A 25,153-nucleotide genomic window follows, 5' to 3' on the forward strand; every position below is an offset into this window, starting at 1 on the left:
AATAGTAAAACCAGCCTTTTGTCTTTTAATGATGTGTTTCAGCCTTATCACATGTGTGAACAACAAATTTCTAAAAAAGGACCTTTTGCATCCTCTAAAGTGGAGACATATGGTTTGAATGAGGACTTAGGTACCTAAAGGGTGCATGTAACCATGTTGAAGTTACAACTCACGGATACATGTATTTCACTACACAATCCACATATACAAATATTTTACACAATCATCAAATGTCACTTTATTTAATGAGTTTCAAAATAAATGCATGACCCCACATCACCCTTATGAATGAAATCTATCGAGGGTATGGATCAGTAATTGAAGCATGGTTTCTTGATTCTCCCTCAAATTGCATGTCTCGAACTGGAAGGCTTCTACTTCTGCCTCCCACAATAGATGCAGGCTCCAAAGGTACAGCGAGAGTGATATAATAACTACTAAGCATGAGTACAACGGTTGCCATGATTGGTCTTTCAACCAAATTTTCTTGAACACATAGTAAAGCAATGTGAATGCATCTCATTATTTCATTTCGTGAACCATTGCTTAATGATGGATCTATTATATTTGTGATTGTACCCTCTCTCCAGTTTCTCCATGCCTGCACAATTGCATATACCTTTTATATCGCTAATTACAATTCAATCTTAACATGCTTAATTTAATGAAATCATCTTTTAATGCATACTTTTTTATTGGCATTGAAGAAATAATAATGAGAGAACAGGACTTACAAAGCTAAGTAAATCCTCCGAACGCTGTGCATGAAAAACGTGACATGCTTTCTGGCCACTTATAATCTCCAAAACTAGCACCCCAAAACTAAAAACGTCTGATTTTATCGAAAATTCTCCAAACATTACATACTCGGGAGCCATATATCCACTACATAAAAAAGTGAAAAAGTTTAATTAGTCAGAACTAATTAGTCTTTCCGAGTCACAAGTAATCAACTTGAATTAGTTGTTAAGGCCAATGATACCTATTAACAAATTTGATTTATTTTTTATTCAAAAAAACAATTTTGATTTTTCACCAATTACCATGATGCATGATACCATCTTTAAAAGAGCTTAAATATCATAAAAACTATTTTTGGAGTCAACATCAATGAATTACATACAATACAAGAAAAATTAATGATGAAAAAAATTGTACTTAACAAGATATGGAAATCATATCATAATACTTACTATGTTCCAACGATTTTATTTGTATTTACTTGAGTTTGATCGACAAGAAGTAGTCTGGCGATACCAAAATCTGATATTTTAGGATTCAATTTTTCGTCTAAGAGAATGTTACCCGCTTTAAGATCACGATGTATAATACGAAGTTGAGAATCCTGATGAAGGTAAAGAAGGCCTCTAGCAATACCTCCAATGATTTTGTAGCGCCTTTCCCAGTCTAATTGTGCTTTCTTTATTGGATCTATACATACACAAAATTAGATATTTTAGTAGTCATATGCATGAGAGCAACAATCTAATAAAGCATATATTATGGCCTACCAAATATAAAATAATCAAGACTTTTATTCGGAACATATTCATAGACAAGCAATCTTTCTCTTCCTTCTAGACAAAAACCAAGTAGTCGAACTAAATTTCGATGTTGAAGCTTAGCGACTAAAAGCACTTCATTCTTAAATTCAATATCCCCTTGTCCTGAATTTGTTGACAACCTTTTGATCGCAATCACTTGTCCACCGGCGAGTATACCCTGTAAATATATTTCATTTGTGTATAATAAGTACTTTAATGATGAAGAATGTGATGTTCATCTAAATCAATAGTATTATATATATACCTGATAAACAATTCCAAATCCGCCATGTCCAAGTTTATTAGCTTCAGAAAAGTTACTTGTAGCAACTCGTAATGTCTCGAAGTTGAATAGCAATGACTCAGCGATTTCAATATCATTATTATCATCTTCTATATCTTCAAACAATGTACAAGGCATGTTAGAAAAATATGCTAATATCTAATTTTTAAAATCAAAATACTTATAACTATTGGCTTCCATTTTTCTTTGCCATCTGTCTCTTTTGGAATTACTGCTTCTAGGTTGTCTCTATTTGAATGCAAAACTCTGTTAACCATCACAACTTATTATTATGAAGTAAATTTTATGTCGTCAAAATTATCCTGCATCCATACCACGACTTAGACAGTCTAACAAATTTAGGAAAGGTCACATACCTTCGAGATTTATCTTTGCCTTCCTTTTCCTTACGCATATGCAAATGAAAATTAGCAGGGAAGCAACAACAACCACAACAGTCGGCACAACTATGGCGATGGTAGTATGTGATGATTTGCTTTTTTCTGTAAAATGATACATTTCAAAGATTAAGAATAGTAAAATAATACCAACAAACAAGGTCTATAATGACTAACTAATGAGAAAAACTCCAAGAAAGGAACGAGTAAAACAAGACCACCTAATTGTAAATATGTTGTAACGAGCAATTAAGATGATTAATTAACGACAATTAGTAATTACCTTCTTCTGATGGGGAGGTTTCACCTGGGTCTATTACAGGTGTAGGATCATAGAAGGAATAGATTTCATGTCTAATATTGCAACTTGGTTTGAGAACTATACCGCCAACCTTGTTATTAAAATAAATAGGAATTTCTGAAATAGCACGCTCTAAACAATCATTGCAATCTTGCTGTGATAAATCAGGTGTACACTGCACAAGACCATATGTGGTTTCAAAATTCAAAGTTGCATTAGCGGTAGCAAACTTACGACGAGAATCACTTGATGCTGCTATTTCTTTGAGTTTCCTCATCAAGTTCCCAAGAACTTGATTAAATTGATCCACCTCGGTTGCATTTTTCAAGGTCCACTTTAAATATGAAGGTGAAGCTTCCATAACGCCGAATATTGATCGGTTTGAGTAACGCAACATGCAGTCAACATACCAACCAATCGCTTCTTTTTGGTTTGGACAAAGTTTTGTGAGAAGAACTCTTGAATCATTGAGACAACTTCGGCAAACGTCAGGTTTAACATCTCCTCTGCAGAGGCCAACGGCGTTTACTTTGTCAGTGTTTTGGCCATAAGAGAAATTGTAGAAACCGTAGTTGATTTCTGTGTTGGAAGTTAGATTGGACAAAAGGGTGCTGAGGTTGTTTTGATAGGTGCTATTGGCTGTGTAGTTGCCATTATTGTTTATACAATAGTTGCGCAAAAAATTTGGTTGGCCTTGGGCTTGAGATACGATAATGATAATAAAAAGAACAGAATAAAAGGAAAATAATAGCTTGCTAGAAACAGTTGTCATTCGTGTATATTGATCTCTGTCTTGGAACAAGAACAGGTAATTAAGAAATGGAGGATTGAAGCTTTGGATATGAAAGTCAATCAGTTAATTTGAACTGGGTGAAATGATTTGTTGAGTAAAATATGTGGTTTGAGACAAAGCTTCGAGTCTTTTATGATTTTATGTGAAAGGTCGTTTGAGTAATGTTTCAAAAGTGAGACTTTTGGGTCAAGATTTAGTAGTAGCTTTTATTATGGGCTCCATATGCATTGCATGAAAACAAACAAGTACAAGATGGAAAATGCTCGGAAGTTTTTCAATTTGAAGACTTGTATAGTTACAAGACCAAATGAAAATGAAAGGTGTAGACACTCACAAAATAAGAAAACATTAACATAAAGTAAAAACAATTATTATAGCTAAAAGGCACCCCCTAATGTGTCTCTAATAGGGAACTTCTAAGAAACATATGTAAATTAAGGTGTACTGGTACTCTTATTTTAAAAATCTATAAATTAATTATCATCTTTATGAAATAAAGAGCTATTTGTTTTATTTTTTACAAGTATAAAGAGCTATTTATTGATATTTATATTTTAAAAAATATCATTTCATAAGGAAAAACATCATTTCATTATTTTTAAAAATCATACTAATTGTTTACATTTTATTGTAAAAAATAATCAAAATTCTCTTTTTTTGGTGGTGGCCGGGATTCGAACTCCGAACCTTGCATATATTATGCATTATCCTTACCAACTGAGTTAAGCTCACGTGGACAATCTAAATTCTCTATTATGAGTACTAAAAATTCAGAAAAAATAAATTTTATTTCGTCGATGTTTTTGGTAAGTAAGATTTAATTATTACAATTATAGGTGATAGAAAATAAATTTTCTCTTCAAAAAATAACACATTACCTATTAATTTAATGATTTGATGTACCAATACACTTAAATTTTTGAATGTATTGTAGAATTTGCCTAACTTTATGTTTAATTAATATGTAGGTTCCTCAACTATTTGAAATCTTTTATATAGGTCCCTAAATTAATTATTTTCTAATTAGATACTTGAACTATTTTTTTTAATCAAGACCTTCTGTTAGTTGACCGATAGTCAACTGTTGACATGGACTATTACATGACAGTCTTTTTACACATCACTAACCACCTAATATCCATATTTATTTATAACTTTTTTTTCCACATAATAATTAGTATATTTTATTTCTAAGGCCATAACTTTTCTAACTTCTTGAAGTTCGGGTTGGTAGGGACAAAGCATAAATATGCAAGGTTGGAATTTAAATCTCGTCTACCACAAAAAAAAAAAAAAAAAAAAAGACAAAACGAAACGAAACCTTCAATCTTATCTGAATTCCAACAAAATGCACCTTAGACGAATAATTGAGTTATTTTATTTTTGATATTCTTTGGTGGATGAGTCAGTGAAACGGATACATTTGTTATTGATTATTTGTTTTGATTCTTTCCTGGTCAATTTGGGCGTCTTGCCTTTTTGGGGTTTTGCTGTTGTTGTAGCCTCCTGTAGTACCTATGATGATGTTGTTTATTTTTTTATTATGGCTACTTTGTTTCCTGTAGTTTAGAGGCAGCCGTTGTTTTTGTTGAGGGGGATTTATTTTATGTTTTGATACTGTTAATTTATTTCACATTTGTTAATATATTTTACATTTGCTAATATTTTGATGGGTCATGTTAACCAATGTCTCCGGATCACTGGTTAAGAAAGTCAGAAAAAGAAATTATAAATTAAAAAAGATATTTTTTAAACTTTTAATGCATTGATTATACAACTTTTAATGTAAATATTACTTTTTATGTGAAACTGATTAAGATTTCTCTTCCTAAAAATATAATAACAATTGGTTAACATTTAGCGACCGTCAGTTAACCTCTTCCAATAAGATCTCTGAACTATCATTGATGTTATTCTTTTTATTGTTAATATGAGTTTATTCTTATTGTTGTTGATATTTTGAGCTTGTTGTTCTTGTTATTATTTATATCACGGAGACGGATGACCCTAAATTTCAAGTAGAACTCCACCATGGAGGACAATTTTTTAAGGGGAAGTTTGGTAATGAATATATAGGAGGTAGAACAATGGAAGGGCTTGAATATGATTCGGATCACTAGAAATTATTGTTGTATTGAAGAAGTTAGAATACAATGGTTAATCCAAGAGTAGTAGCTCCTTAAGGATGTGGACACATCGAAATAAATTTGTGTAGCAAATAACCATTTGAAAGTTAATCCTTAGCAAATAGAAGTCATCGATGAATGATATGAAGCTCGACAAGGTGGACGTTACTTGCACTTACAATGTAACCTGATAAATTTGAGATCCAAGACTCAAGTAAGCTTCCAATTATAGTTTTAATAGGGTTGCTTAAACAATTGTCATCAACATTAATCCATTTGGGTTGATCTGGTGGTATTGACTTGAGATATAGGAGTGTGCTCCTCCTCAAAGTCTCAGGTTTTGATTCTCCCTGTGCAATTTGGATGAATTAATTTAGCTTCTTTAAAAAAATTGTCATCAAAATTATTAATGATGCAATTGTGATGAGAAGAATTTGATTAAACCTATTTGTCCATAAGACTTGTATTCGGTGAACTAGAAAAGCAAGTCATGTTATGAATAACACACATGTTGTTAGCTTCCATTGTAAGATGATAAGACGAGATCGCAGTATTAGAAACACAACTAAAGTTGTGGTTTTCCAAGACTTCCACACCTCATCAACGAAGATGTTGGCATTATGTGAAGTGAGCCCTTGCCTGAACCTAACTTTCGAAAGGATCAAACTCAGATAAAAAAGATAAGTCCATGGTGGGGTATTGCAGGTGGGGTATTGAAGAGATCATAGTATTCGCTGCCAATTGAAAAGCCAACAAAACCATTACCCCATTCTTCCTTCTTCCTCCCTTCATATTTCTTTTTGACGTCATGGTGGGGTACTGTTTGGCCGCGTTGTCCATAAATTTTAGAGAAATGATATTTAAACATTTATTTTTTGACAACTTTTGTGACAACTTTCTGTCTCATATTCACATTATTTTTTACTTTATCTCTCTATTGCTTTGATTTTCGTGTCAATACTTACTTTTTCTTTGTAAATTATGGTTGTCCCATAAGTTGTCCACTAAATGGTTGTTTAAATAACACTCCTCCATAATTTAACGTTAGAAGTCAATAACATCATGTTGTCAAGAAGATGTACGAGGAAAAGAACAGCATCAAAATTTGCTCTAGATAGAGGAATAATACTAGTAAAAGTTTATGGTCAGTCAACTCAAGTCCAACACCTTACCTTTACAAATTTGTGTCATTTGGTCAATTGTGTATACCTCTGCAAATATATATTCGAATATTATATGAGTGAATTAAGGTTTAGTGTTACACGTCACACAAACATTGCTAAAATAGACTAACTATTTTATGAAGGTTTATTTTAGCAATTTACACATTTTCTTTTGGATAAAAAGACCCATTTAATTACATTTTGTTTGATAATGCCTTGTCGAAAATTACAACTTTATCTTTCAATTTTGATTTTTTTCTTTTCAAAAAGCAAAATTTGGTATTCTGTCCAAGTGAAAAGCCGTTGGTTGCTAAAATACTCATTCATAAAAATGTGTGGTTATTTATATAAACACATACGTTACTATGTCGAGATTCACAATAGTCCAGCTACCCTGCCTTTCCCCCTCTTACGTGTCTATATATGAGTCCTACTCCATGGAACTCAACATTCTAACATATAAAAAAGGACTTTTAGCATCTCTAAAGTAGATTCACTATATCCTACCATTCACTCTTGCTAATATACTAATTTAATGTCAGATTGCTTGCATATATATGCAAAATATAACATATAATATATAATATATTAAAAAGTAACATTATAGAATGACAGCTTTAAAAAAAGTTATAAATAATGAATGATTTTTCAAACATATAAATTAGTAAAATATTTTGTTATTTATTGATTTATTATAACTAAAGTGGAGACATCTTAATATATAATACAAAGGTTCACAATGCATGCTTCATTTGCCTAAAACCTAATTCCCTAACCCTAATTTATTTAATTCTGATCTTTGAGTTCCAAATGTAACTGCACTGGATGATTATGATTGAAATGCACACAGCCACAGGCTTTTGGTTTTCTCCATTCTGCAATGAATTCTTTGCCGTTACAATTTTGCTCTCCTTTATAAACAACATATCAGGATTTGTCATTCCACCATCTCCAAACCCTCCTGCGCCGCAGACATGGCTTTCCACCATAACAATGTGGCGATGCTCTCTTACAGCATGTTGATTGGTATGTATGCACAAGTTTTTCTTAAAAATTCCCTTATTTTTGCGGTTTGAAGCATGATATTTGGTGTGTCATTTTTTTGCAGCACCACTTGATCCCAATCCAGTGACTGAAATGGATAGGAGGATCAACGAGCTACGCCTTAAGTATAGGACATACATGGTTGAAGTTGACGTTGACTATGTGTGTGGTTTTGTATGGTCTGTTTTCCTTCCATCTGTTATTCTTTTTTAAAACCCTAACAACGTTTTTTGTTTCCACAGGGTGCTATTATGTTGCCCATGATGTTTTCCCATGATTTTGGAGACCAGATCCAACAATATGCTACTCTGGTGGATCCAAAACGCAATCAGTTTGAAGTGCTGGTTGAAAGGAATAACCAGGGGATTTATTTAACAAAGGGCTGGCACGCTATCCGTGATTTCTACAAAGTGCAGTTTGGTTCCTGGGTTACAGTTGTGTTTATGGGAGATGGAAGGTTTGATATTAGAATGAAGAACAAGTTTGGTAAAAGAATTCGTTACCCAACTTTTAACCCACCAATGAATTTTAGGGTTGAGCACAGTGCTGTTCCAGTCACCGTTGACTGGTTTGTTCCAAGGCCATTCATGCATGACGGGATGAACTTTCAGTTCACTTACGAGAAAAAGCTTGCTGTTGCTGATGTTGAAAGTGGATTTTTGGTACACGTTAAGCATCATCGTGTTAAACAATTACACATATTTTTCGTATATTTTTGAATAAGGCTGAAACATTTTTTATGTTTTTTTAGGAACTTGCTGAAGTTGGTTTTGCTCAAATGGCTTTGGATAGAGAAACTTCGATAGTAGATATGGTGGACGAAAATGGCAACATATGGAACTGCACCCTCAGTTTTTCAATGAATCCTGCTCCAAACTTCAAGATTGGAGGAGGTTGGGAGCTTATGGTCAAGGCTAGAAAGTTCGCGGAGGGTGTACGTGTGGTGGTTGGTGCTCCTGCGGTTGGCATGAATTTAACCCTCTACTTCTGTGTGATTCGTCGTTGAGTTTAGGTTACCAGTTTGATCTAAGACATTTTGTACTAAGCTTTGATGTAATTTTCCATTGTGGTGTTTCTGTCCTTTCCGTTTTCTGTTTTTCATGAATAACACAATGCAATCCTTTGAGTATTTTGCATTTCACAGAGAATTTTTGTTATGTTCTTTTCTGTTTTCTTTGTGCCAATCAAGATATATATTAATGTAATTGTTAATTTCTGCATAATTTGGAGCGAGATCGAGGTGATTTTCTGCATCATTTAGAGCTGGTTTATATGTTACATTCAAGATGAATTACAAATCGCATTTCAGGTTTGTGAAGTCGAACATTGGAAGAACGACTCATTTGAACAATATCAATTATATTAAAGGCACAAGCACAAATGATATTATGATTGGTGTTGGAATCCAAGGGAGTGTTTGAGGCCAAGGTGTTGATGTGCCTTGCGGGGTAGGAATGTCTTGGCAACAGTTTCTTGGTCTGTTTTGGTGCTGACTTTTTTGCGGTTGTGCACTTTTAGGCTTGCTGATTTTTAGTTTACTGATTTTTTAGCAGTTGTGCTGCATTTCTGTTTAGTAGCAGCAGCTGCTTTTTTGGTGCCTTTTGCTGTCACTAGCACTTCCCTTTTGGTGTATTTCTTTTTGCCAAACTTTGAGTTTGATATTGATATTGATATTGGATTGTTGTACTGAGAAAGTGGGGTGGACTTCTTTATGTGTTCTTACTTAATGCCTCTCAAGATCCTTGAGTTTGACAATGAGAACTATTTATTTGGTTATATTTGGTGTTTGGTTATGTCACGACACATTTGAAACTTCATTGTTTTTCTTTGTTATAGTATAGTATGTATTCTTATATGAAATGTGAGGAAAGATAGGGGTAAAAAAGGAATTGCAGAAAAAAAGATTTAATCAAAATGAAAACTATAACTAAGAAAAATTGGGAAAAGAGGGGTTCGGGAAACAACAACCAGGTAGCAGTGAAGCGGTTGAATTTCACCTGACATTCAACAACAACAGCATCATAGCATAACAATCATTCCCTTCTTTCTTTTTCGAAAGTTTCAATTGAATTTCTCAAATTAATTCGTGTTGTTCACATCACGCAAATAATTGATTGATCATCATCTCATACAAGAATGGCGGAAGGGAGTAATACTCCTGTTCTTCTTCCTGATTTGTTGAAAAACACGCCTTCCAATATAGCTAGATTGGAAGATGTTGTTCGTTGGTATTTTTGTAAGACCTCTTTAGCCCCTAATGGTATGTACTATGTCTTATCATCAATTTGTAGTTTTTGTTGTGTTAATTTAATTTTATATTACTTTACTACTTTATTAGTATGTATCCCTTTTGATTGATTAATATGTTTTGTTCTGCTTTGAAAATGATTGATTTTGATTTTGAATGAATTGATTCTGACTAAAAGTGAGTTGCGGGTGGATTGATTTGTGTTTAGATTCATTCATCTAGAAGTAATAATCAATTATAGAATCAAAGGCTACAAATAGTAGAATTGATTTTAGTCCCCAAACTTGATTTCTAAGAAAAGATCAAAATCGGGTTATTAGCATTTAGATTTCAGATTTTTGTTGAAAACAAATGTTTAATTGTTCGGTGTAGTTTTGGGCAGGGAGTACTAGGATTATAGAAGTTCTTTTATGTAATTAGCAGCAAAACAGGGCATGAGATGTGTTGGGTTTATCTCCAACTATTATGGCCATGGGGCTCTGCCATTATTTCTTAAGCATGAAATTGTGACTATGAAAGGTTCAACATTTTCTTTTGATTTGTATTGGTTGATACGTGAATTAGTTTTTGCCAATTAATCATATTTAATATTGGCTACTCTAATTATTTGGAATTGATAAAGATCATTTTCTCATGATTGATTCAAAAGATATCAATGGACTTGGCAGTTATTTTGATGGAATATCAATTGCTATAACTACTGTTAATTCTAATTATTGAGACTTTTCACTCCCAACACTAAAAAAAAAAAACTGATATTGCAAATGACTGTTTGGTTGGGTAGTGGGATTTTAATGAGATATCCACATTTGTGTAGGTTGGAATTGATAAAGATCATTTTCTCATGATTGATTCAAAGGATATCAATGGACTTGGCAGTTATTTTGATGGAATATCAATTGCTATAACTACTGTTAATTCTAATTATTGAGACTTTTCACTCCCAACACTAAAAAAAAAAAACTGATATTGCAAATGACTGTTTGGTTGGGTAGTGGGATTTTAATGAGATACCACAGATTGTGTTGTATATATAGACCAAGGATCATCACTCTATTATTCACTGAACATTGAAATCACAGTTCTAGGTAAAACTCTTCCTTACGGCGCTTGCTACCACCATGGCTCCACTCATCACTCCTGTTGCTGCCATTGTTGCTGGAAAGATCAACATCAAGCTTCGAGTTCGTGTCGTTCATGTTTGGACCGTGTCTGAGTTCAACAACCCAAATGAGGATAACTCTATTCACATGCTATTGCTTGATGACAAGGTTGGTTTTTTGAAATTATATTATGTGGTCTTATATTTTGAAAATTATATTTGGCTCAAGTTGTCTTATGTTTCGCCTTTGTTTAAATTAAAAAAACAGCTTGGAAAGATACAAGCATCTGCTAAGAAACATTTGGTGCCAAGGATAAGGTCAAACGTAGAAGAGGGATCTACATACGACATTGAAAATGTTTTGGTGACTAAAAACGATCCTAAGTATCAGGTTACCCAACATAGGTTCAAGCTAAACCTTATAGACAACACGAAGTTCTTTAAAATTGATGCAGCTACCATTCCTTTAAATCATTTCGATTTTATGCCTTTCAATGAAATATTGGAGGCAGAGAGGGAGGAAAAGGTTGTCGGTGAGTGTCTATACTTGGAGTAATATATTGAGTATATAGATATTACAACTGACAGTAAATGATGTTATTTTCATTTGTTCTTGCATATTTTTTTTTTACCATAAACATTTTACCGTAAATCCATTATGCGCAGATGTGATTGGACAAGTCGTTGAGAGAGATGAATTGAAAGAGAGGGATGTCAATGGCCGTAGGAGTAAGATAATGGATCTTACCTTACAAGATTCTGAGTACGTGATTTAAAAATGACTCGATGTTTTATGTTATCAAATTTTATTGAGTTATATTAACCAAGTGATATCTGTGTTTCAGAAGTAGGAGAGTTCATTGCACTTTATGGGCTAACTATGCTGAGAGGATGAATTCATTCCTGGCAGCTCATGATCCATCATCACCTGTCATTGTTTTGATCCAACAATGCAAGCTAAAAAAATACCAAGGGATCATGGGCGTTTCCAATGCTTTTTTTGGAACTAAACTACTACTGGAGGGTGACTTGCCAGAAGCTATTGAATTCAAATCTAAGTAATATAATTACAATTTGTCATATTTTTTTTTTCATTCTTTAAAATTATTGCTGGACTTTAGTCTTCTAATTGACTTCTGCCATTGGTTGCTAACCAGAATTGATGGTGGAGATGTGCAAGTGTCTCAATCTATAAGTCAGAATACAACTTCAACAGTTGTCTCTTTGGTTGATGATATGCTTCAGACTAAGAGAATGACAATTGAGGACTTAATAGAGGCAACTGAGGTATACTATGTGACATTGTATGAATTGAAGTGAGATTTGTTAAGTTTTTGCATTTTATCGTTTTTTATTGTTTGAGCAATGCCAAGGGATTGTTCTCGCTACAATTTGTGGGATCGAATCAGAATACAGTTGGTATTACCAGGCATGTACAAAGTGCGCAGGGAGAGTGAGAACTGTTGCAGGTCGTTTGTATTGTGGAAAGTGTAACACTGGAAGGAACGCAGTGCCAAGGTAATTAAAATCACAAAAAAACCAATTGTCTATAAATATGATTATCAATTCGCGCTCAATTGTTTGTGATGTTGTTTGTCAATTAATTTATCAAATGTTGCATATTCTGAAATAGGTTCAAATTGCATGTTCAAGTCATGGATAACACTGGATCAACAAGCTTTATACTATTTGACCGTAACGTTTCAAGTTATGTGAACAGAACTGTACAAGACATGATTGATGCTCAGGTAAGTTTGCTTAGTGTCTTGCAAACTTGCATAAAACGGTTACAACCATGGTTATGATAGAGTTCTCCATTTATGTGCATTTTCTGTTTCAAATGAGTTATATTAATTACATGTGTTATGTCAATCAGCCCAACAATTCGTCTGATTATCCGTCAGATCTTGACTCCTTTGTTGGCAAGCGAATGTTGTTCAAAGTAGAGGTCAGTGATGGTAATCTACTTCATAATTGGCGCAATTATGCTGTCAAGAGAACAACTGCCGAAGAGGATGTGATCAATCAATTTGCTATTTTCCATGATATAAATGTATATTAATCAACAACATCCCCCATTGATTATTTGTGAGTTGAATGGTTTCTTTCTTATAGTTTTTGTCTGCACCTTCAGCTTTCTGATAATGAAGATGTAGCATATGAGACGCTAGATGAGGTGTGACATAAATTCTTTCCATAAAGTTTATTTGATATTCCATGCGGCACGTGATCTGATTAAATATAAATTTCCTTATGTTAATGTCATTTTTTATTACAGAATCTAGATAACGTTTGTGCTGGTTCATCCAATACCGTGGTTAATCTTATGGATGCTATGGATTCTGTGGCTAATAACAATGACAAGGGAAAAGAAGTTGATAATACACCTTGCAGCAAAGTGTCTAGAAAGAATTCTGCTGGAACAATTTTGTTGGATTCGACCCCGTCTGCTAATGTTGGAGATGTCTCTGTTACTAAGCCTGTCAAGCTCAAATCTGTTGTGTCTGAGAAAAGGTCTGGGAAAAGGTCTGCTGGAACAGGTTTGTTGGATTCGACCCCTTCTGTTGATGCTGGAGATTTCTCTGCTACGAAGCCTGTCAAGCTCAAATCTGTTAAGATTGAGCCAAAGAACTGAAATTTAGAGGATCAATAATAAGTCATTGCTATTTTAAATTTTGTTGCTTTTTTTTATGTATGTTTAGGTTCAAAACTTTGGTTATTATTGAACATGCAGCTCAATGTTTGTTTTAAATCATGTTCAATTGTGGTCCTTTTTTAGAATTGGTGAATGAAATAAGTTGATCCTAATGTGCTCAGAGTTCCTATCAGAATTGTACTTTAATTTCATATATTATTTTGAGAGTAACAAGTAACTATATATTAGTAAATATTGAGAACCTGCACAACTAACTTATAATTATTAGTAAGATTGTAAGACAACTATCGTCCCTTATAAAACACATGTCAACTTCAGGAAATTGCGTGTGTTCTTATGCTCAACCTATGGTGAGAATAATAAATACAAGAATCCATCTGATTTAAAAAATGTTCATTATATATTTTACAAATTGTTCCGAATGTTTAATCTACAGAAGTTCAGCCATGATTTACTGAAGTAAACAAATTAACGAAACAATCTTTGGTTATTTCCTTAATCTTTGCTTATTTCATTAAGCTATTGCAGACAAGAAATTGATAACAAGGTGTGTAGTAATTTTACATAATGAGGAGTTAACTCATCCACTATTTAAAGATTGATTGCACACTTAAAAACACTCACACTTTTGCTATCACATTGTGCCTATTCATATTTCCGTAGGAGCATTAAATGTGAGCAAATAAAGAGATTGTTGTTACATAAAATTGTGTATAAATGTTTCCTATGTTTTGAATTCTGCGTAATCAATTACCATGGTTCAGTGCTCATTAATAAGTTTAGTTTGATATGATAAAATCAGACTTAGTTTAAAGCAGTCATCACATACAGTCATGTCCCTTTCTTCATGAATTCATAGAACATAGGAAACTTTTATTTAAATCACCAAGTTGAACCAGACCAAGCATGTCATCAAGTATGAAGCGTAAAGTTCTTGAAGGCATCCGAGCATCGACTGATATAAGCAATGGTAAGCATCTGGCGTGCTAACCTTTTTTGTCACTCTTTTATTGTAGTTACGATGATGACCTTCATAACCAGTTATGTCTCATATTTCAGATGATGGTAGAGTTAAACGCCGCAACAAATCTCCCGGTTCCTGTCTCACCAGGATCTCACCTGTTGGCCACGGTAAATATGTTTTGCAGGATCATATTAGCTCATCTTTCATGGATGAGGATGATGACCCATCATCTTTTGTTGGCCGTGACATTTATAAACTAGAATTAACAACGAATGCGTCAGCTGCCAGAATGTTTATATAATTGATTTATATTTATTTAACATTGCAGGTCATCCCACAGACACTAAAATGACTGCATTTGGCTCTCAAACAAGCTGTAGAATACAGGACATACCAATGCATTGCAGTGAGAATGGTGAAAGCGAAGAGGTCCCATATAATCTTGATGGTTAGTATATTTAGAAATATTCAATGAGATGAATTGAAACCTTATGTGCCTGGCTAAATGTTTTTATCCTTGATATGTGCATTTATTCTACATATCAGGTAATCTAACTGACCTTGAGGGAGAATACTCAGAGCATGGTATACTCGGCTCTCAAACAAGCTGTAGAATACAAGACATAACAATGCATTGTAATGAGAATGGTGAAAGCGACGAAGTTCCAGATAATTCTGATAGTTAGTACAATTATCCCTATAATGATCTCTTTTGTCGCTTAATGTATTCGTTATGCACAGATTATTGTGCCTTATCTCATTAGTGTATTTTTATGGAACAGCATTTCAAGACGCGGTAATTGAAGTGGAAGATGAAGAAGATCTTGAGTTGAAGGGTAGTTAATTGCCTCTATTATCAATTTTATGCATGACTTAATAAATTCCTTAATCTTAGTTAAGAACTATTATTATTTATAATCATAATGCAGAATATCTGGACATTGGTCAGCCAAGTATAAAATGTCCCAATTGCAAGGCATTGATGTGGTATGACGAAAGGGTTTGTAAATCACGGCACACTTCAAATCCTGAATTTTCAATGTGTTGTATGCAAGGGAGGATAGAAATTGCACCATTCAAGCGACCACCTAAAGCATTATATGATTTGTATCACAAGAAAGACAGGAAAAGCAAATTCTTTCTTGAAAACATTCGATCTTTCAACAGTATGTTTTCATTTACATCTATGGGTGGGAACATAGACAAGACAAATAATAATGGCAACGCTCCACCAATATATGTCTTAAACGGAGAAAATTACCATCGAATAGGGAGTTTACTCCCAACACCTGGTAACAGCCCCAAGTTTGCACAACTCTATATATACGACACAGATAACGAGTTGAAAAACCGGATGGCTGCTGTTGGGTAATACTTTTGTATAGTAGCAATTTTTTCAATTTATAGTATGTCTCTCTATTGTTCTCTGTAGTCAAGTATTCACCAATAACTTTGAGATCTTATTGTTATTGTTTGTCTTCTTCTTATTTAGGATGGAGGATGATAGGGACTCGCTGAAGTCCGCAATTGTGGAGGAATTAAAGAACATGTTGGACAGCAGCAATTCGTTTGCCAAATCATATAGACTAGCTCGAGATAAATTGCTGCAAAACAATGCCCCTGAAATTAAATTGCGTATTTTAGGGAAAAGAGGTTATGATGGGCGTAGATACAACATGCCGACTGCATCCGAAGTTGCGGCATTAGTTGTTGGTGATTATGATTCAGCCGATTTCGACAGAGATATTGTGGTCGAGGAACAATCCGGTCTCCTAAAACGCATATCTGTGTTTGAAACATCATACTTGCCTTTGCAATATCCGTTGATATTTTCTAGGGGAGAAGATGGCTTCCGAAGGGACATAAAATTCAGTGATACTCATACCAAGTCAGCTATAAAACGACCTTTTGTTTCTATGAAAGAGTGGTTTGCTTATAAAATACAGCAAAGAGATCTGTCGTTTTCACACTTGGTTTTCTGTAGGCAGCTTTTCCAACAGTTTTTGGTTGATGCATACAGTATGATAGAGTCTTGGCGATTGAAGTGGTATAGAGATCACCAAAAGGAAGTTAGGGCTGATATGTATAAGGGTTTGTATGAAGCAGTACTCAGGGGAGAAACAAGTCCAGCCACTGCAGGTAAAAGAATTGTTCTCCCGTCAAGGTTTGTAGGAGGAGCACGCTACATGATTCAAAACTATCAAGATGCCATGGCAATTTGTGCATGGGTGGGATATCCTGATCTTTTCATTACATTTACGTGCAATCACAAATGGCCGGAGTTAGTGGTTTTTTTGAAAAAGCACGGGTTAAGGCCTGAAGATAGACCAGATTTGTCAGTCGGATATTCAAGATAAAGCTAAACATGTTGATAAAGGATATTAAAAAAGGCAAACTTTTTGGGAAAGTTAGAGCAGGTAGTTATTATTCTATTTTTTTTGGCATCTTATCGTTGTTAGTAGCTCTTTTTTATTGTTGTATTATTAGTGTCTGATTTTAGATTGTTTTTCGTCATTCAAATATATGCAGTAATATATACCATTGAGTTTCAAAAGAGGGGTCTTCCACATGCTCATATACTGGTCTTTCTACAACCAGAATTCCGGTGTTCTCATCCCAACAAGATCGACGAAATTATATGCGCAGAGATACCAGATAAAGACCGTGAGCCTCGACTTTATAATATTGTGTCTTCTCTTATGATCCATGGTCCATGTGGACCACAAATGATGGTTCACCATGTATGCTCAACCGCAAATGCACCAAATACTTTCCCAAGAAGTTTGTGGATCAAATAGTAATTGATCCAGAGGGCTACCCAGTTTATAGAAGAAGAGACAACGGTGTGTTTGTTAAGAAAGGTGAAGCATTCGCTGATAATAGATATGTCGTGCCGTACAACCGACATCTACTGCTGAAGTACAATGCACATATCAACGTGGAATGGTGTAATCAATCAAGGTCCATTAAATATCTATTCAAATATGTCAATAAAGGACACGATCGCGTTACTGCAACCTTTCATAACGTTGAAGATCAGACATACGATGAAATCCAAATGTACTATGATTGTAGGTATCTTTCGGCATGCGAAGCAGTTTGGAGAATCTTTTCATTTGATATTAACTACAGGGAACCCTCCGTTGAATGATTAAGCTTCCATTTAGAAGATGAGGAGCCTGTCACGTTTGAAGATCATGAAGACCTTGAAGATGTCATCCAAAAACCGCATATTCGTGATACCAAATTCGCGGCATGGATGGAGGCAAATACATTATATCCTCAAGCAAAAGATCTTACTTATTCAGAATTCCCTCTAAAATTTGTGTGGAAGGCAGCTGATCACAGATGGTCTCCAAGAAAACAAGGTGTATCGATCGGCAGGATCCACTTTGTCCCCCTAGGTTCTGGTGAAAAATTCTATTTGAGAACCTTACTCAACTATGTCAAGGGCCCTGCATCGTACGATGAGATTAAAACCGTGGGAGGTGTAAAATACAAAACCTTTAAAGAAGCTTGCTTCGCTTTGGGATTGTTGGAGGATGATAAGGAGTTTATAGATGCAATTAACCAAGCATCTATGTGGGGAACTGCCAGCTATATGCGTAGATTGTTTGTTGCTTTACTGGTGACCAATCAGTTCTCTAGACCTGAAGTTGTATGGGAGAAGACTTGGCGGAATTTAAGTGACGATGTTTTAAGCACACAAAGACGGCTGCATCGCGTTCAAGGTAAGATATATTGACCTTTAAAAAAATTTATTATATCATGTACTCTGTTTGTGTATAAAAAGAGTTAAATAAGGTTTGTGTGCTTATCCATCCGTTCAAGGTAAGATCCTTTTATTCAATCCAGCTGCATATTTTTAGAAATAAAGGGATATGAGGCATTTGATGAAGTAACAAGTGATACATCCATGAAATGTTTTTAATTTTTATTACACCTTTTTCCATTTGCTAACAAAATGTAAGAATCTGATCACACAGCCATTGCGGTGTGATTTCAAACTGTAAGGATCTGATTTTAAATATGTTGCATTTACCATGCAGATTTGGTATTAGATGACCATCAGTTGCAAAGTTATGCTCTCGCGGAGGTCGAGAAATTGTTACGAGGGCATGGTCAAAGTATGAAAGATGACTATCCAATGATGCCACAACCAGACGCTTCGATGATCAACCGTGTGCGCAATATGTTGATGTATGATGAGTTGAAATATGACAAAAATATATTAAAAAAGGAACACAAGTCATTAATGTTGACAATGACACAGGAACAAAGGAGTGTATATGACAAAATCATTTCCAGAGTAGATGCAAATAAGCCTGGTTTATTCTTTGTGTATGGTTATGGAGGAACTGGAAAAACTTATATATGGAGAGCTTTATCATCTGCATTGCGTTCAAGGGGAGATATTGTATTGACCACGGCATCAAGTGGAATCGCGACGCTGCTCATACCTGGGGGAAGGACTGCTCATTCAAGGTTCAATTTACCAATTATGGTTGACGAGTGCTCTACTTGCGGCATTTTTCCAAAAACAAATTTAGCCGAGCTTATCATCAACGCAAAGCTTATCATTTGGGATGAAGCACCTATGATGCACAAGCATTTGTTCGAAGTGCTTGATAGAAGTCTAAGAGATTTAATGCGACATCATAACAACGGTAGAATGGACATTCCATTCGGTGGAAAGGTGGTTGTACTTGGTGGTGATTTCAGACAGATTCTACATGTTGTACCCAAAGCAAATAGGCAAGAAGTTGTTAATTCTAGCGTTAATTCGTCGGCCATATGGCGCCATTGTGAAGTGCTAACGTTGACAACAAACATGAGGCTCTTGCATGGTTGTTCAAGCGAGGAGCTTGAAGAAAGAAAACAATTCAGCGACTGGATTTTAGGAATCGGTGATGGGAGCATTGGTGAAGTTATTGACGATGATATTAGGGTGCAAATTCCAGATGATATACTTATTCATAGCACAGGTAACCATATTGCTGCTATTGTTGGTGCTATATATCCATCTCTGGCTATGAATATGAATGACCCTTCTTTTTTTCCAAGAAAGAGCCATATTGACACCCAAAAATGTCACTGTTGAGGAAATTAATGGTTATATGTTGTCTTTGGTCCCTGGTGAAGAAAAGATTTATCTTAGTTGTGATTCACCATTGACTAAGCCATCCATGGCTAACAGGCCTGATGATATTCACACACCGGAATTCTTGAACACAATTAACGCATCTGGTATTCCAAATCACAAAATAAAGTTGAAGGTAGGAGTCCCTGTTATGTTATTGCGAAACTTGGACATTACTGCAGGCCTTTGCAACGGAACAAGGTTGCTAATTACAAAGATGGGTAGATATGTTCTTGAAGGAAAGGTAATAACAGGGAGCAATGTTGGAGAAAAGGTGTATATCCCCAGATTATCTCTTTCACCATCTGACACAAGAATTCCGTTTAAATTCAATAGAAGACAATTTCCCATCCGTGTATGCTTTGCAATGACTATTAACAAAAGTCAAGGCCAATCTCTCAAACAAGTTGGAGTATATCTCTCACAACCTGTATTCTCTCATGGTCAACTTTATGTTGCTATTTCACGTGTGACTTCTAGGAGTGGGCTGAAAATACTTCTGATAGACGAAGATGGGGCTTGCATCAAAAGTACTTCAAATGTCGTTTACAAAGAAGTTTTTCGCAATTTATCATGAATTGTATTTTATTGTGTCCCAATTGTATTAACTCACTTATAAACTTTATGTTTCAAGGTTTGGTACTTGCTATTAAAATTTGCTTTTATGATTTTCACATATGCAATTTGTATGACCTGTGCGGCAGCACGGGTGCAAGGACTAGTGTGATTTGAATGAGGACTTAGGTACCTAAGGCTTTGTTTGCGAGTTTGGAGGGGAAGAAAAGGTTTTGAAAAAAAAGAAGGAGTAAGTGGAAGAAATAGAGGACATTGAGAAGGGAGGGCTTTGGGGGGTTAATTTTTGTTCCTAATACATAAACCCTCCTCATTCGGGGAAACTAAAAAGTTGTATTGGAGGAGAGTTTTTTTTTTTTTTTTTTCTTTGGGGGTTGGAGGGTTTATATGAATTTTTCAAATTTATTATATGTTGTTATAATATTTTTAATATTCATAATCTATGAATCAAGCATTGGTCTATCATTCTCTAAACAAATACTCCTTCAAAAAAATATGAAAATTTTCTTCATTTTCCTCTATATTTCTTACCCCCGAAGTCCTCGCTTCCCCACCCCTCCAAACTCCCAAACAAAGCCTAAAGGGTGAATGTACAGATGTTAAAGTTACAACTCACGGATACATGTATTCACACAATCAACATATACAAATATTTTACACAATCATCAAATGTCGCTTTATTTAACTAGTTTGAAAAGAACGGTGCTATATATAGCGAAAAAGTTATGACGAAAAAATCACGAACAGTGTAGCAGCCTATTAACAAGGGCCCACTAACCATACATGGGCAGTTTGTATTGAATAAAAAAATTACTGTTCAGTAAGCTACGTATGCTCGTGAACTATTCACTATACATTATGCCGCGAGAACCAGCATTTCCCGTTTAAAAGTACAAGCATGACTTATTATTATACTCATTAATCCACCACATCACCTTTATGAATGAAATCTATCGAGGGTATGGGTCACTAATTGAAGCATGGTTTATTGATTCTCCCTCAGATTGCATGTCTCGAACTCGAAGGCTTCTAGTTCTACCTCCCACAATAGATGCAGGCTCCAAAGGTACGGAGAGAAAGATAGAATAACTACTAAGCATGACTACAACGGTTGCCATGATTGGTCTTTCAACCAAATTTTCTTGAACACATAGTAAAGCAATGTGAATGCATCTCATTATTTCATTTCGTGAACCATTGCTTAATGATGGATCTATTATATTTGTGATTGTACCCTCTCTCCAGTTTCTCCATGCCTGCACAATTGCATATTCCTTTTAGATCACTAATTACAATTCAATCTTAACATGCTTAATTTCATGTACTCATCTTTTAATGCATACTTATTTATTGGCATGGAAGAAATAATAATGAGAGAACAGGACTTACAAAGCTAAGTAAATCCTCCTGACTCTGCCCATGAAGAACGCAACAAGCTTTCTGTCCACTTATAATCTCCAAAACTAGTACACCAAAACTAAAAACATCTGATTTTACCGAAAATTCTCCAAACATTGCATACTCAGGAGCCATATATCCACTGCATATAAAAGTGAAAAAGTTTAATTAGTCATAACTAATGAGTCTTTTCGAGTCACAAATATTCAACTTGATTTAGTTGTTTAGGCCAATGGTACCTACTAACAGTTTTGCTTTTTTTTTTGTTCATAGAAACAATGTTGATTTTTCACCTATAACCATGATGCATGCCATCTTTAAAAGAGCTTAAATATCATAACAACTATTTTAAGAGTCAACATCAATGAATTACTTACAATACTAGATAAATTAATGATGAAAAAAGTTATACTTAACAAGATATGGAAATCATATTCTAATACTTACTATGTTCCAACGATTTTATTTGTATTAACTTGAGTTTGATCGACAAGAAGTAGTCTGGCAATACCAAAATCAGATATTTTAGGATTCAACTTTTCGTCCAAGAGAATGTTACTTGCTTTAAGATCACGATGTATAATACGAAGTTGAGAATCCTGATGAAGGTAAAGAAGACCTCTTGCAATTCCTCCAATGATTTCGTAGCGCCTTTCCCAATCCAATCGTTCTTTGTTTATTGGATCTATACATACACAAAATTAGATATTTTAGTTGTCATATGTAAGAGAGCAACAATCTAATAAAGCATATATTATGGCCTACCAAATATAAAATAATCAAGACTTTTATTTGGAACATATTCATAGACAAGCAATCTTTCTCTTCCTTCTAGACAAAAACCAAGTAGTCTAACTAAATTTCGATGTTGAAGCTTAGCGACTAAAAGCACTTCATTCTTAAATTCAATATCCCCTTGTCCTGAATTTGTTGACAACCTTTTGACCGCAATCACTTGTCCACCGGCGAGTATACCCTGCAAATATATTTCATTTCTGTATAATAAGTATTTTGATGAAGAAAGTGATGTTCATGTAAATCATCAGTATTCTTTTTTTTTATTAAATCTAAATCAATAGTATTATTTATACCTGATAAACAACTCCAAATCCGCCATGTCCAAGTTTATTATCTTCAGAAAAGTTACTTGTAGCAACTCGTAATGTCTCGAAGTTGAATAGCAATGACTCAGCGATTTCAATATCATTATTTTCATCTTCTTTTATATCTTCAAACATTGTACAAGGCATGTTAGGAAAATATGCTAATATCTAATTTTTAAAATCAAACATTGTACAAAGGCTTCCATTTTTCTTTGCCTTCTGTCTATTTTTGAATTACTGCATCTAGGTTTTCTCTTTTTGAATGCAAAACTTTGTTAACCATCACAACTTATTATTATGAAGTAGATTTTATGTTGTCAAAATTATCCTGCATTCATACCACGACTTAGACAGTAACGAATTTAGACAAAGTCACGTACCTTGGAGATTTATCTTTGCCTTCCTTTTCCTTAAGCATATGCAAATGAAAATTAGCAGGCCAGCAGCAGCAACAACAACAACAGTCGGCACAACTGTGGCGATAGTATGTGATGATTTGCTTTTTTCTGCAAATAATGAGACATTTCAAAGATTAAGAATAGTAAAATATTACCAACAAACAAGTCTACAACGACTAACTAATGAATAAAATGCCAAGATAAGAACAAGTAAAACAAGGTAACCTAACTGTAATCACCATGTAGTAATTAAGTATGATTAGGTAATGACAATTAGTAATTATTACCTTCTTCTGGTGGGGAGGTTTCATCTTGGTCTATTACTGTCGTAGGACCATAGAAGGAATATATTTCATATCTAATATTACAACTTAGTTTGAGAACTCTACCACCAATCTTGTTATTAAAAAAACTTGGAATTTCTGAAATAGCACGCTCTAAACAATCATTGCAATCTTGTCCTGACAAGTCAGGTGTACACTGCACAAGACCATATATGGTTTCAAAATTCAAAGTTGCATTAGCGGTAGCAAACTTACGACGAGAATCACCTGATGCAGCTATTTCATTGAGTTTCCTCATCAAGTTCCCAAGAACTTGATTAAATTGATCCACATCGGTTACATTTCTATTGTTCCGCTTATAATATGAAAATGAAGCATCCATAATGCCAAATATTGATCGGTTTGAGTAACGCAACATGCAGTTATCATACCAACTAATTGCTTCTTTTTGGGTTGGACAAAGTTTTGTGAGAAGAACTCTTGAATCGTTGAGACAACTGCGGCAAAGGTCGGGTTTAACATCTCCTCTGCAGAGTCCAATGGCGTTTACTTTATCAGTGTTTTGGCCATAAGAGAAATTGTAGAAACCGTAGTTGATTTGAGTGTTGGAAGTGAGATTGGATAAAAGGGTGTTGAGGTTGTTTTGATAGGTGCTATTGGCTGTGTAGTTGCCATTATTGTTTATACAAGAGTAGCGCATAAAATCTGGTTGGCCCTGGGCTTGAGATACGATGATGATAATAAAAAGGAGAAAAGAGTAAAAGGAAAATAATAGCTTGCTAGAAACAATTGTCATTCTGATATATTGATCTCTGTCTTGGAACAAGAACAGGTTATTAAGTAGTGGATGATTGAAGCTTTGGATATGAAAGTCGGTCAATGAATTAATTTTCCGTGGTTGAAGTTATTTGTTGACTAAAATTTGTTGAAACAAAGCTTTTAGACTTTTATCATTCAGTTGTGAAAGAAATGAAATATGCTAGTAACATCTAATTTTTATAATCAAAACACTTATGACTAATGGCTTGCATTTTTCTTTCCCTTCTTTCTATTTTTGAATTATTACTATTACTGCATCTAGGTTTTTTATATTTGAAAGCAACGCTTTGTTAATCATCACACAACTTATTATTATGAAGATTTTATGTCGTCAAAACTATAGCCTGCATTCATACCGCATGTGTCATCCTAGTTACTTAATGATATGTCACATGTGCGTCAGCGTTGTCACAATTGAGGGATGGACCACTTATGCCAAAGGAGTAAACTTAATGGTTAAAATTGCAAGTAAGTGGTATTGAAGAGATCATAATATTCGCTGCCAATTGAAAAGCCAACAAAACCATTACCCCATTCTTCCTTCTTCCTCCCTTCATATTTCTTTTTCACGTCATGGTGGGGTACTGTTTGGCCGTGTTGTCCATAAATTTTAGAGAAATGATATTTAAACATCTATTTTTTGACAACTTTTGTGACAACTTTCTCTCTCATACTCACATTATTTTTTACTTTATCTCTCGATTGCTTTGATTTTCGTGTTAATACTTACTTTTTCTTTGTAAATTATGGTTGTCCCATAAGTTGTCCACTAAATGGTTGTTTAAATAACACTCCTCCATACTTTAACGTTAGAAG

General features: G+C 34.5%; 5 protein-coding genes across 8 annotated transcripts; 4 read left to right on the forward strand and 1 right to left on the reverse strand.

Moving 5' to 3' along the window:
• Positions 1-2: 2 nt before the first annotated feature.
• LOC25485276 (putative receptor-like protein kinase At4g00960) lies at positions 3-24,566 on the reverse strand. 2 transcript variants are annotated; one of them, XM_039829975.1, is made up of 7 exons: positions 2,509-3,552; positions 2,205-2,330; positions 1,810-1,943; positions 1,512-1,722; positions 1,194-1,431; positions 735-885; positions 3-601 (listed from the first exon to the last, which is right to left on the reverse strand). In XM_039829975.1, the coding sequence occupies exons 1-7, from the start codon at positions 3,296-3,298 to the stop codon at positions 296-298; spliced, it is 1,956 nt and encodes a 651-aa protein (XP_039685909.1). In that variant the 5' UTR covers positions 3,299-3,552; the 3' UTR covers positions 3-295. The 2 variants fall into 2 exon arrangements, with proteins under 2 accessions (XP_039685909.1, XP_039685908.1); XM_039829974.1 differs by lacking the exons at positions 3-601; positions 735-885; positions 1,194-1,431; ... (2 more) ...; positions 2,205-2,330; positions 2,509-3,552 and adding exons at positions 21,095-21,591; positions 21,725-21,875; positions 22,181-22,418; ... (2 more) ...; positions 23,217-23,342; positions 23,522-24,566.
• LOC25485277 (uncharacterized) lies at positions 7,451-8,765 on the forward strand. The gene is made up of 3 exons (XM_039829980.1): positions 7,451-7,634; positions 7,717-8,314; positions 8,404-8,765. Exons 2-3 carry the CDS (start codon positions 7,904-7,906, stop codon positions 8,656-8,658), a joined length of 666 nt encoding a protein of 221 aa, XP_039685914.1. The 5' UTR covers positions 7,451-7,634; positions 7,717-7,903; the 3' UTR covers positions 8,659-8,765.
• On the forward strand, positions 9,587-13,849 carry LOC112416537 (replication protein A 70 kDa DNA-binding subunit). Of its 3 annotated transcripts, none has more exons than XM_039829979.1 (8): positions 9,587-9,912; positions 10,718-11,171; positions 11,271-11,535; positions 11,669-11,765; positions 11,848-12,060; positions 12,160-12,289; positions 12,376-12,520; positions 12,636-12,750. In XM_039829979.1, the coding sequence occupies exons 2-7, from the start codon at positions 11,022-11,024 to the stop codon at positions 12,457-12,459; spliced, it is 939 nt and encodes a 312-aa protein (XP_039685913.1). In that variant the 5' UTR covers positions 9,587-9,912; positions 10,718-11,021; the 3' UTR covers positions 12,460-12,520; positions 12,636-12,750. The 3 variants fall into 3 exon arrangements, with proteins under 3 accessions (XP_039685913.1, XP_024626511.2, XP_024626517.1); XM_024770743.2 differs by having other exon boundaries at positions 9,588-9,912; positions 10,983-11,171; XM_024770749.2 differs by lacking the exons at positions 9,587-9,912; positions 10,718-11,171; positions 11,271-11,535; ... (1 more) ...; positions 11,848-12,060; positions 12,160-12,289 and adding exons at positions 12,879-13,055; positions 13,137-13,178; positions 13,281-13,849 and having other exon boundaries at positions 12,325-12,520.
• On the forward strand, positions 14,428-17,325 carry LOC112416535 (uncharacterized). The gene is made up of 8 exons (XM_024770731.2): positions 14,428-14,628; positions 14,718-14,789; positions 14,951-15,070; positions 15,169-15,303; positions 15,405-15,458; positions 15,552-15,990; positions 16,115-17,039; positions 17,152-17,325. The coding sequence occupies exons 1-7, from the start codon at positions 14,565-14,567 to the stop codon at positions 16,977-16,979; spliced, it is 1,749 nt and encodes a 582-aa protein (XP_024626499.1). The 5' UTR covers positions 14,428-14,564; the 3' UTR covers positions 16,980-17,039; positions 17,152-17,325.
• Positions 17,751-19,746, forward strand: LOC112416536 (ATP-dependent DNA helicase PIF2). The gene is made up of 2 exons (XM_024770736.2): positions 17,751-18,353; positions 18,672-19,746. The coding sequence occupies exons 1-2, from the start codon at positions 17,882-17,884 to the stop codon at positions 19,721-19,723; spliced, it is 1,524 nt and encodes a 507-aa protein (XP_024626504.1). The 5' UTR covers positions 17,751-17,881; the 3' UTR covers positions 19,724-19,746.
• Positions 24,567-25,153: the final 587 nt, after the last annotated feature.

The sequence above is a fragment of the Medicago truncatula genome, chromosome 1, assembly GCF_003473485.1.
Source record: "Medicago truncatula cultivar Jemalong A17 chromosome 1, MtrunA17r5.0-ANR, whole genome shotgun sequence".
NCBI lineage: Eukaryota > Viridiplantae > Streptophyta > Magnoliopsida > Fabales > Fabaceae > Medicago > Medicago truncatula.

What these genes read in the sequence shown, in the direction of transcription:
- LOC112416535 (XM_024770731.2), top strand. Translation starts at nt 14,565, where the DNA reads ATGTCATCAAGTATGAAGCGTAAAGTTCTTGAAGGCATCCGAGCATCG. An exon ending in GATCTCACCTGTTGGCCACG is followed by an intron (nt 14,790 to 14,950) that starts GTAAATATGTTT and finishes TTAACATTGCAG; the next exon opens with GTCATCCCACAGACACTAAA. An exon ending in AACCGGATGGCTGCTGTTGG is followed by an intron (nt 15,991 to 16,114) that starts GTAATACTTTTG and finishes CTTCTTATTTAG; the next exon opens with GATGGAGGATGATAGGGACT.
- LOC112416537 (XM_039829979.1), top strand. Translation starts at nt 11,022, where the DNA reads ATGGCTCCACTCATCACTCCTGTTGCTGCCATTGTTGCTGGAAAGATC. An exon ending in GAGGGAGGAAAAGGTTGTCG is followed by an intron (nt 11,536 to 11,668) that starts GTGAGTGTCTAT and finishes CATTATGCGCAG; the next exon opens with ATGTGATTGGACAAGTCGTT. An exon ending in ACTTAATAGAGGCAACTGAG is followed by an intron (nt 12,290 to 12,375) that starts GTATACTATGTG and finishes AGCAATGCCAAG; the next exon opens with GGATTGTTCTCGCTACAATT.
- LOC112416536 (XM_024770736.2), top strand. Translation starts at nt 17,882, where the DNA reads ATGGAGGCAAATACATTATATCCTCAAGCAAAAGATCTTACTTATTCA. An exon ending in ACGGCTGCATCGCGTTCAAG is followed by an intron (nt 18,354 to 18,671) that starts GTAAGATATATT and finishes TTTACCATGCAG; the next exon opens with ATTTGGTATTAGATGACCAT.
- LOC25485277 (XM_039829980.1), top strand. Translation starts at nt 7,904, where the DNA reads ATGTTGCCCATGATGTTTTCCCATGATTTTGGAGACCAGATCCAACAA. An exon ending in ATGTTGAAAGTGGATTTTTG is followed by an intron (nt 8,315 to 8,403) that starts GTACACGTTAAG and finishes ATGTTTTTTTAG; the next exon opens with GAACTTGCTGAAGTTGGTTT.
- LOC25485276 (XM_039829974.1), bottom strand. Translation starts at nt 24,314, where the DNA reads ATGACAATTGTTTCTAGCAAGCTATTATTTTCCTTTTACTCTTTTCTC. An exon ending in AACCTCCCCACCAGAAGAAG is followed by an intron (nt 23,343 to 23,521) that starts GTAATAATTACT and finishes CATTATTTGCAG; the next exon opens with AAAAAAGCAAATCATCACAT. An exon ending in TCTTGATTATTTTATATTTG is followed by an intron (nt 22,419 to 22,498) that starts GTAGGCCATAAT and finishes GTGTATGTATAG; the next exon opens with ATCCAATAAACAAAGAACGA.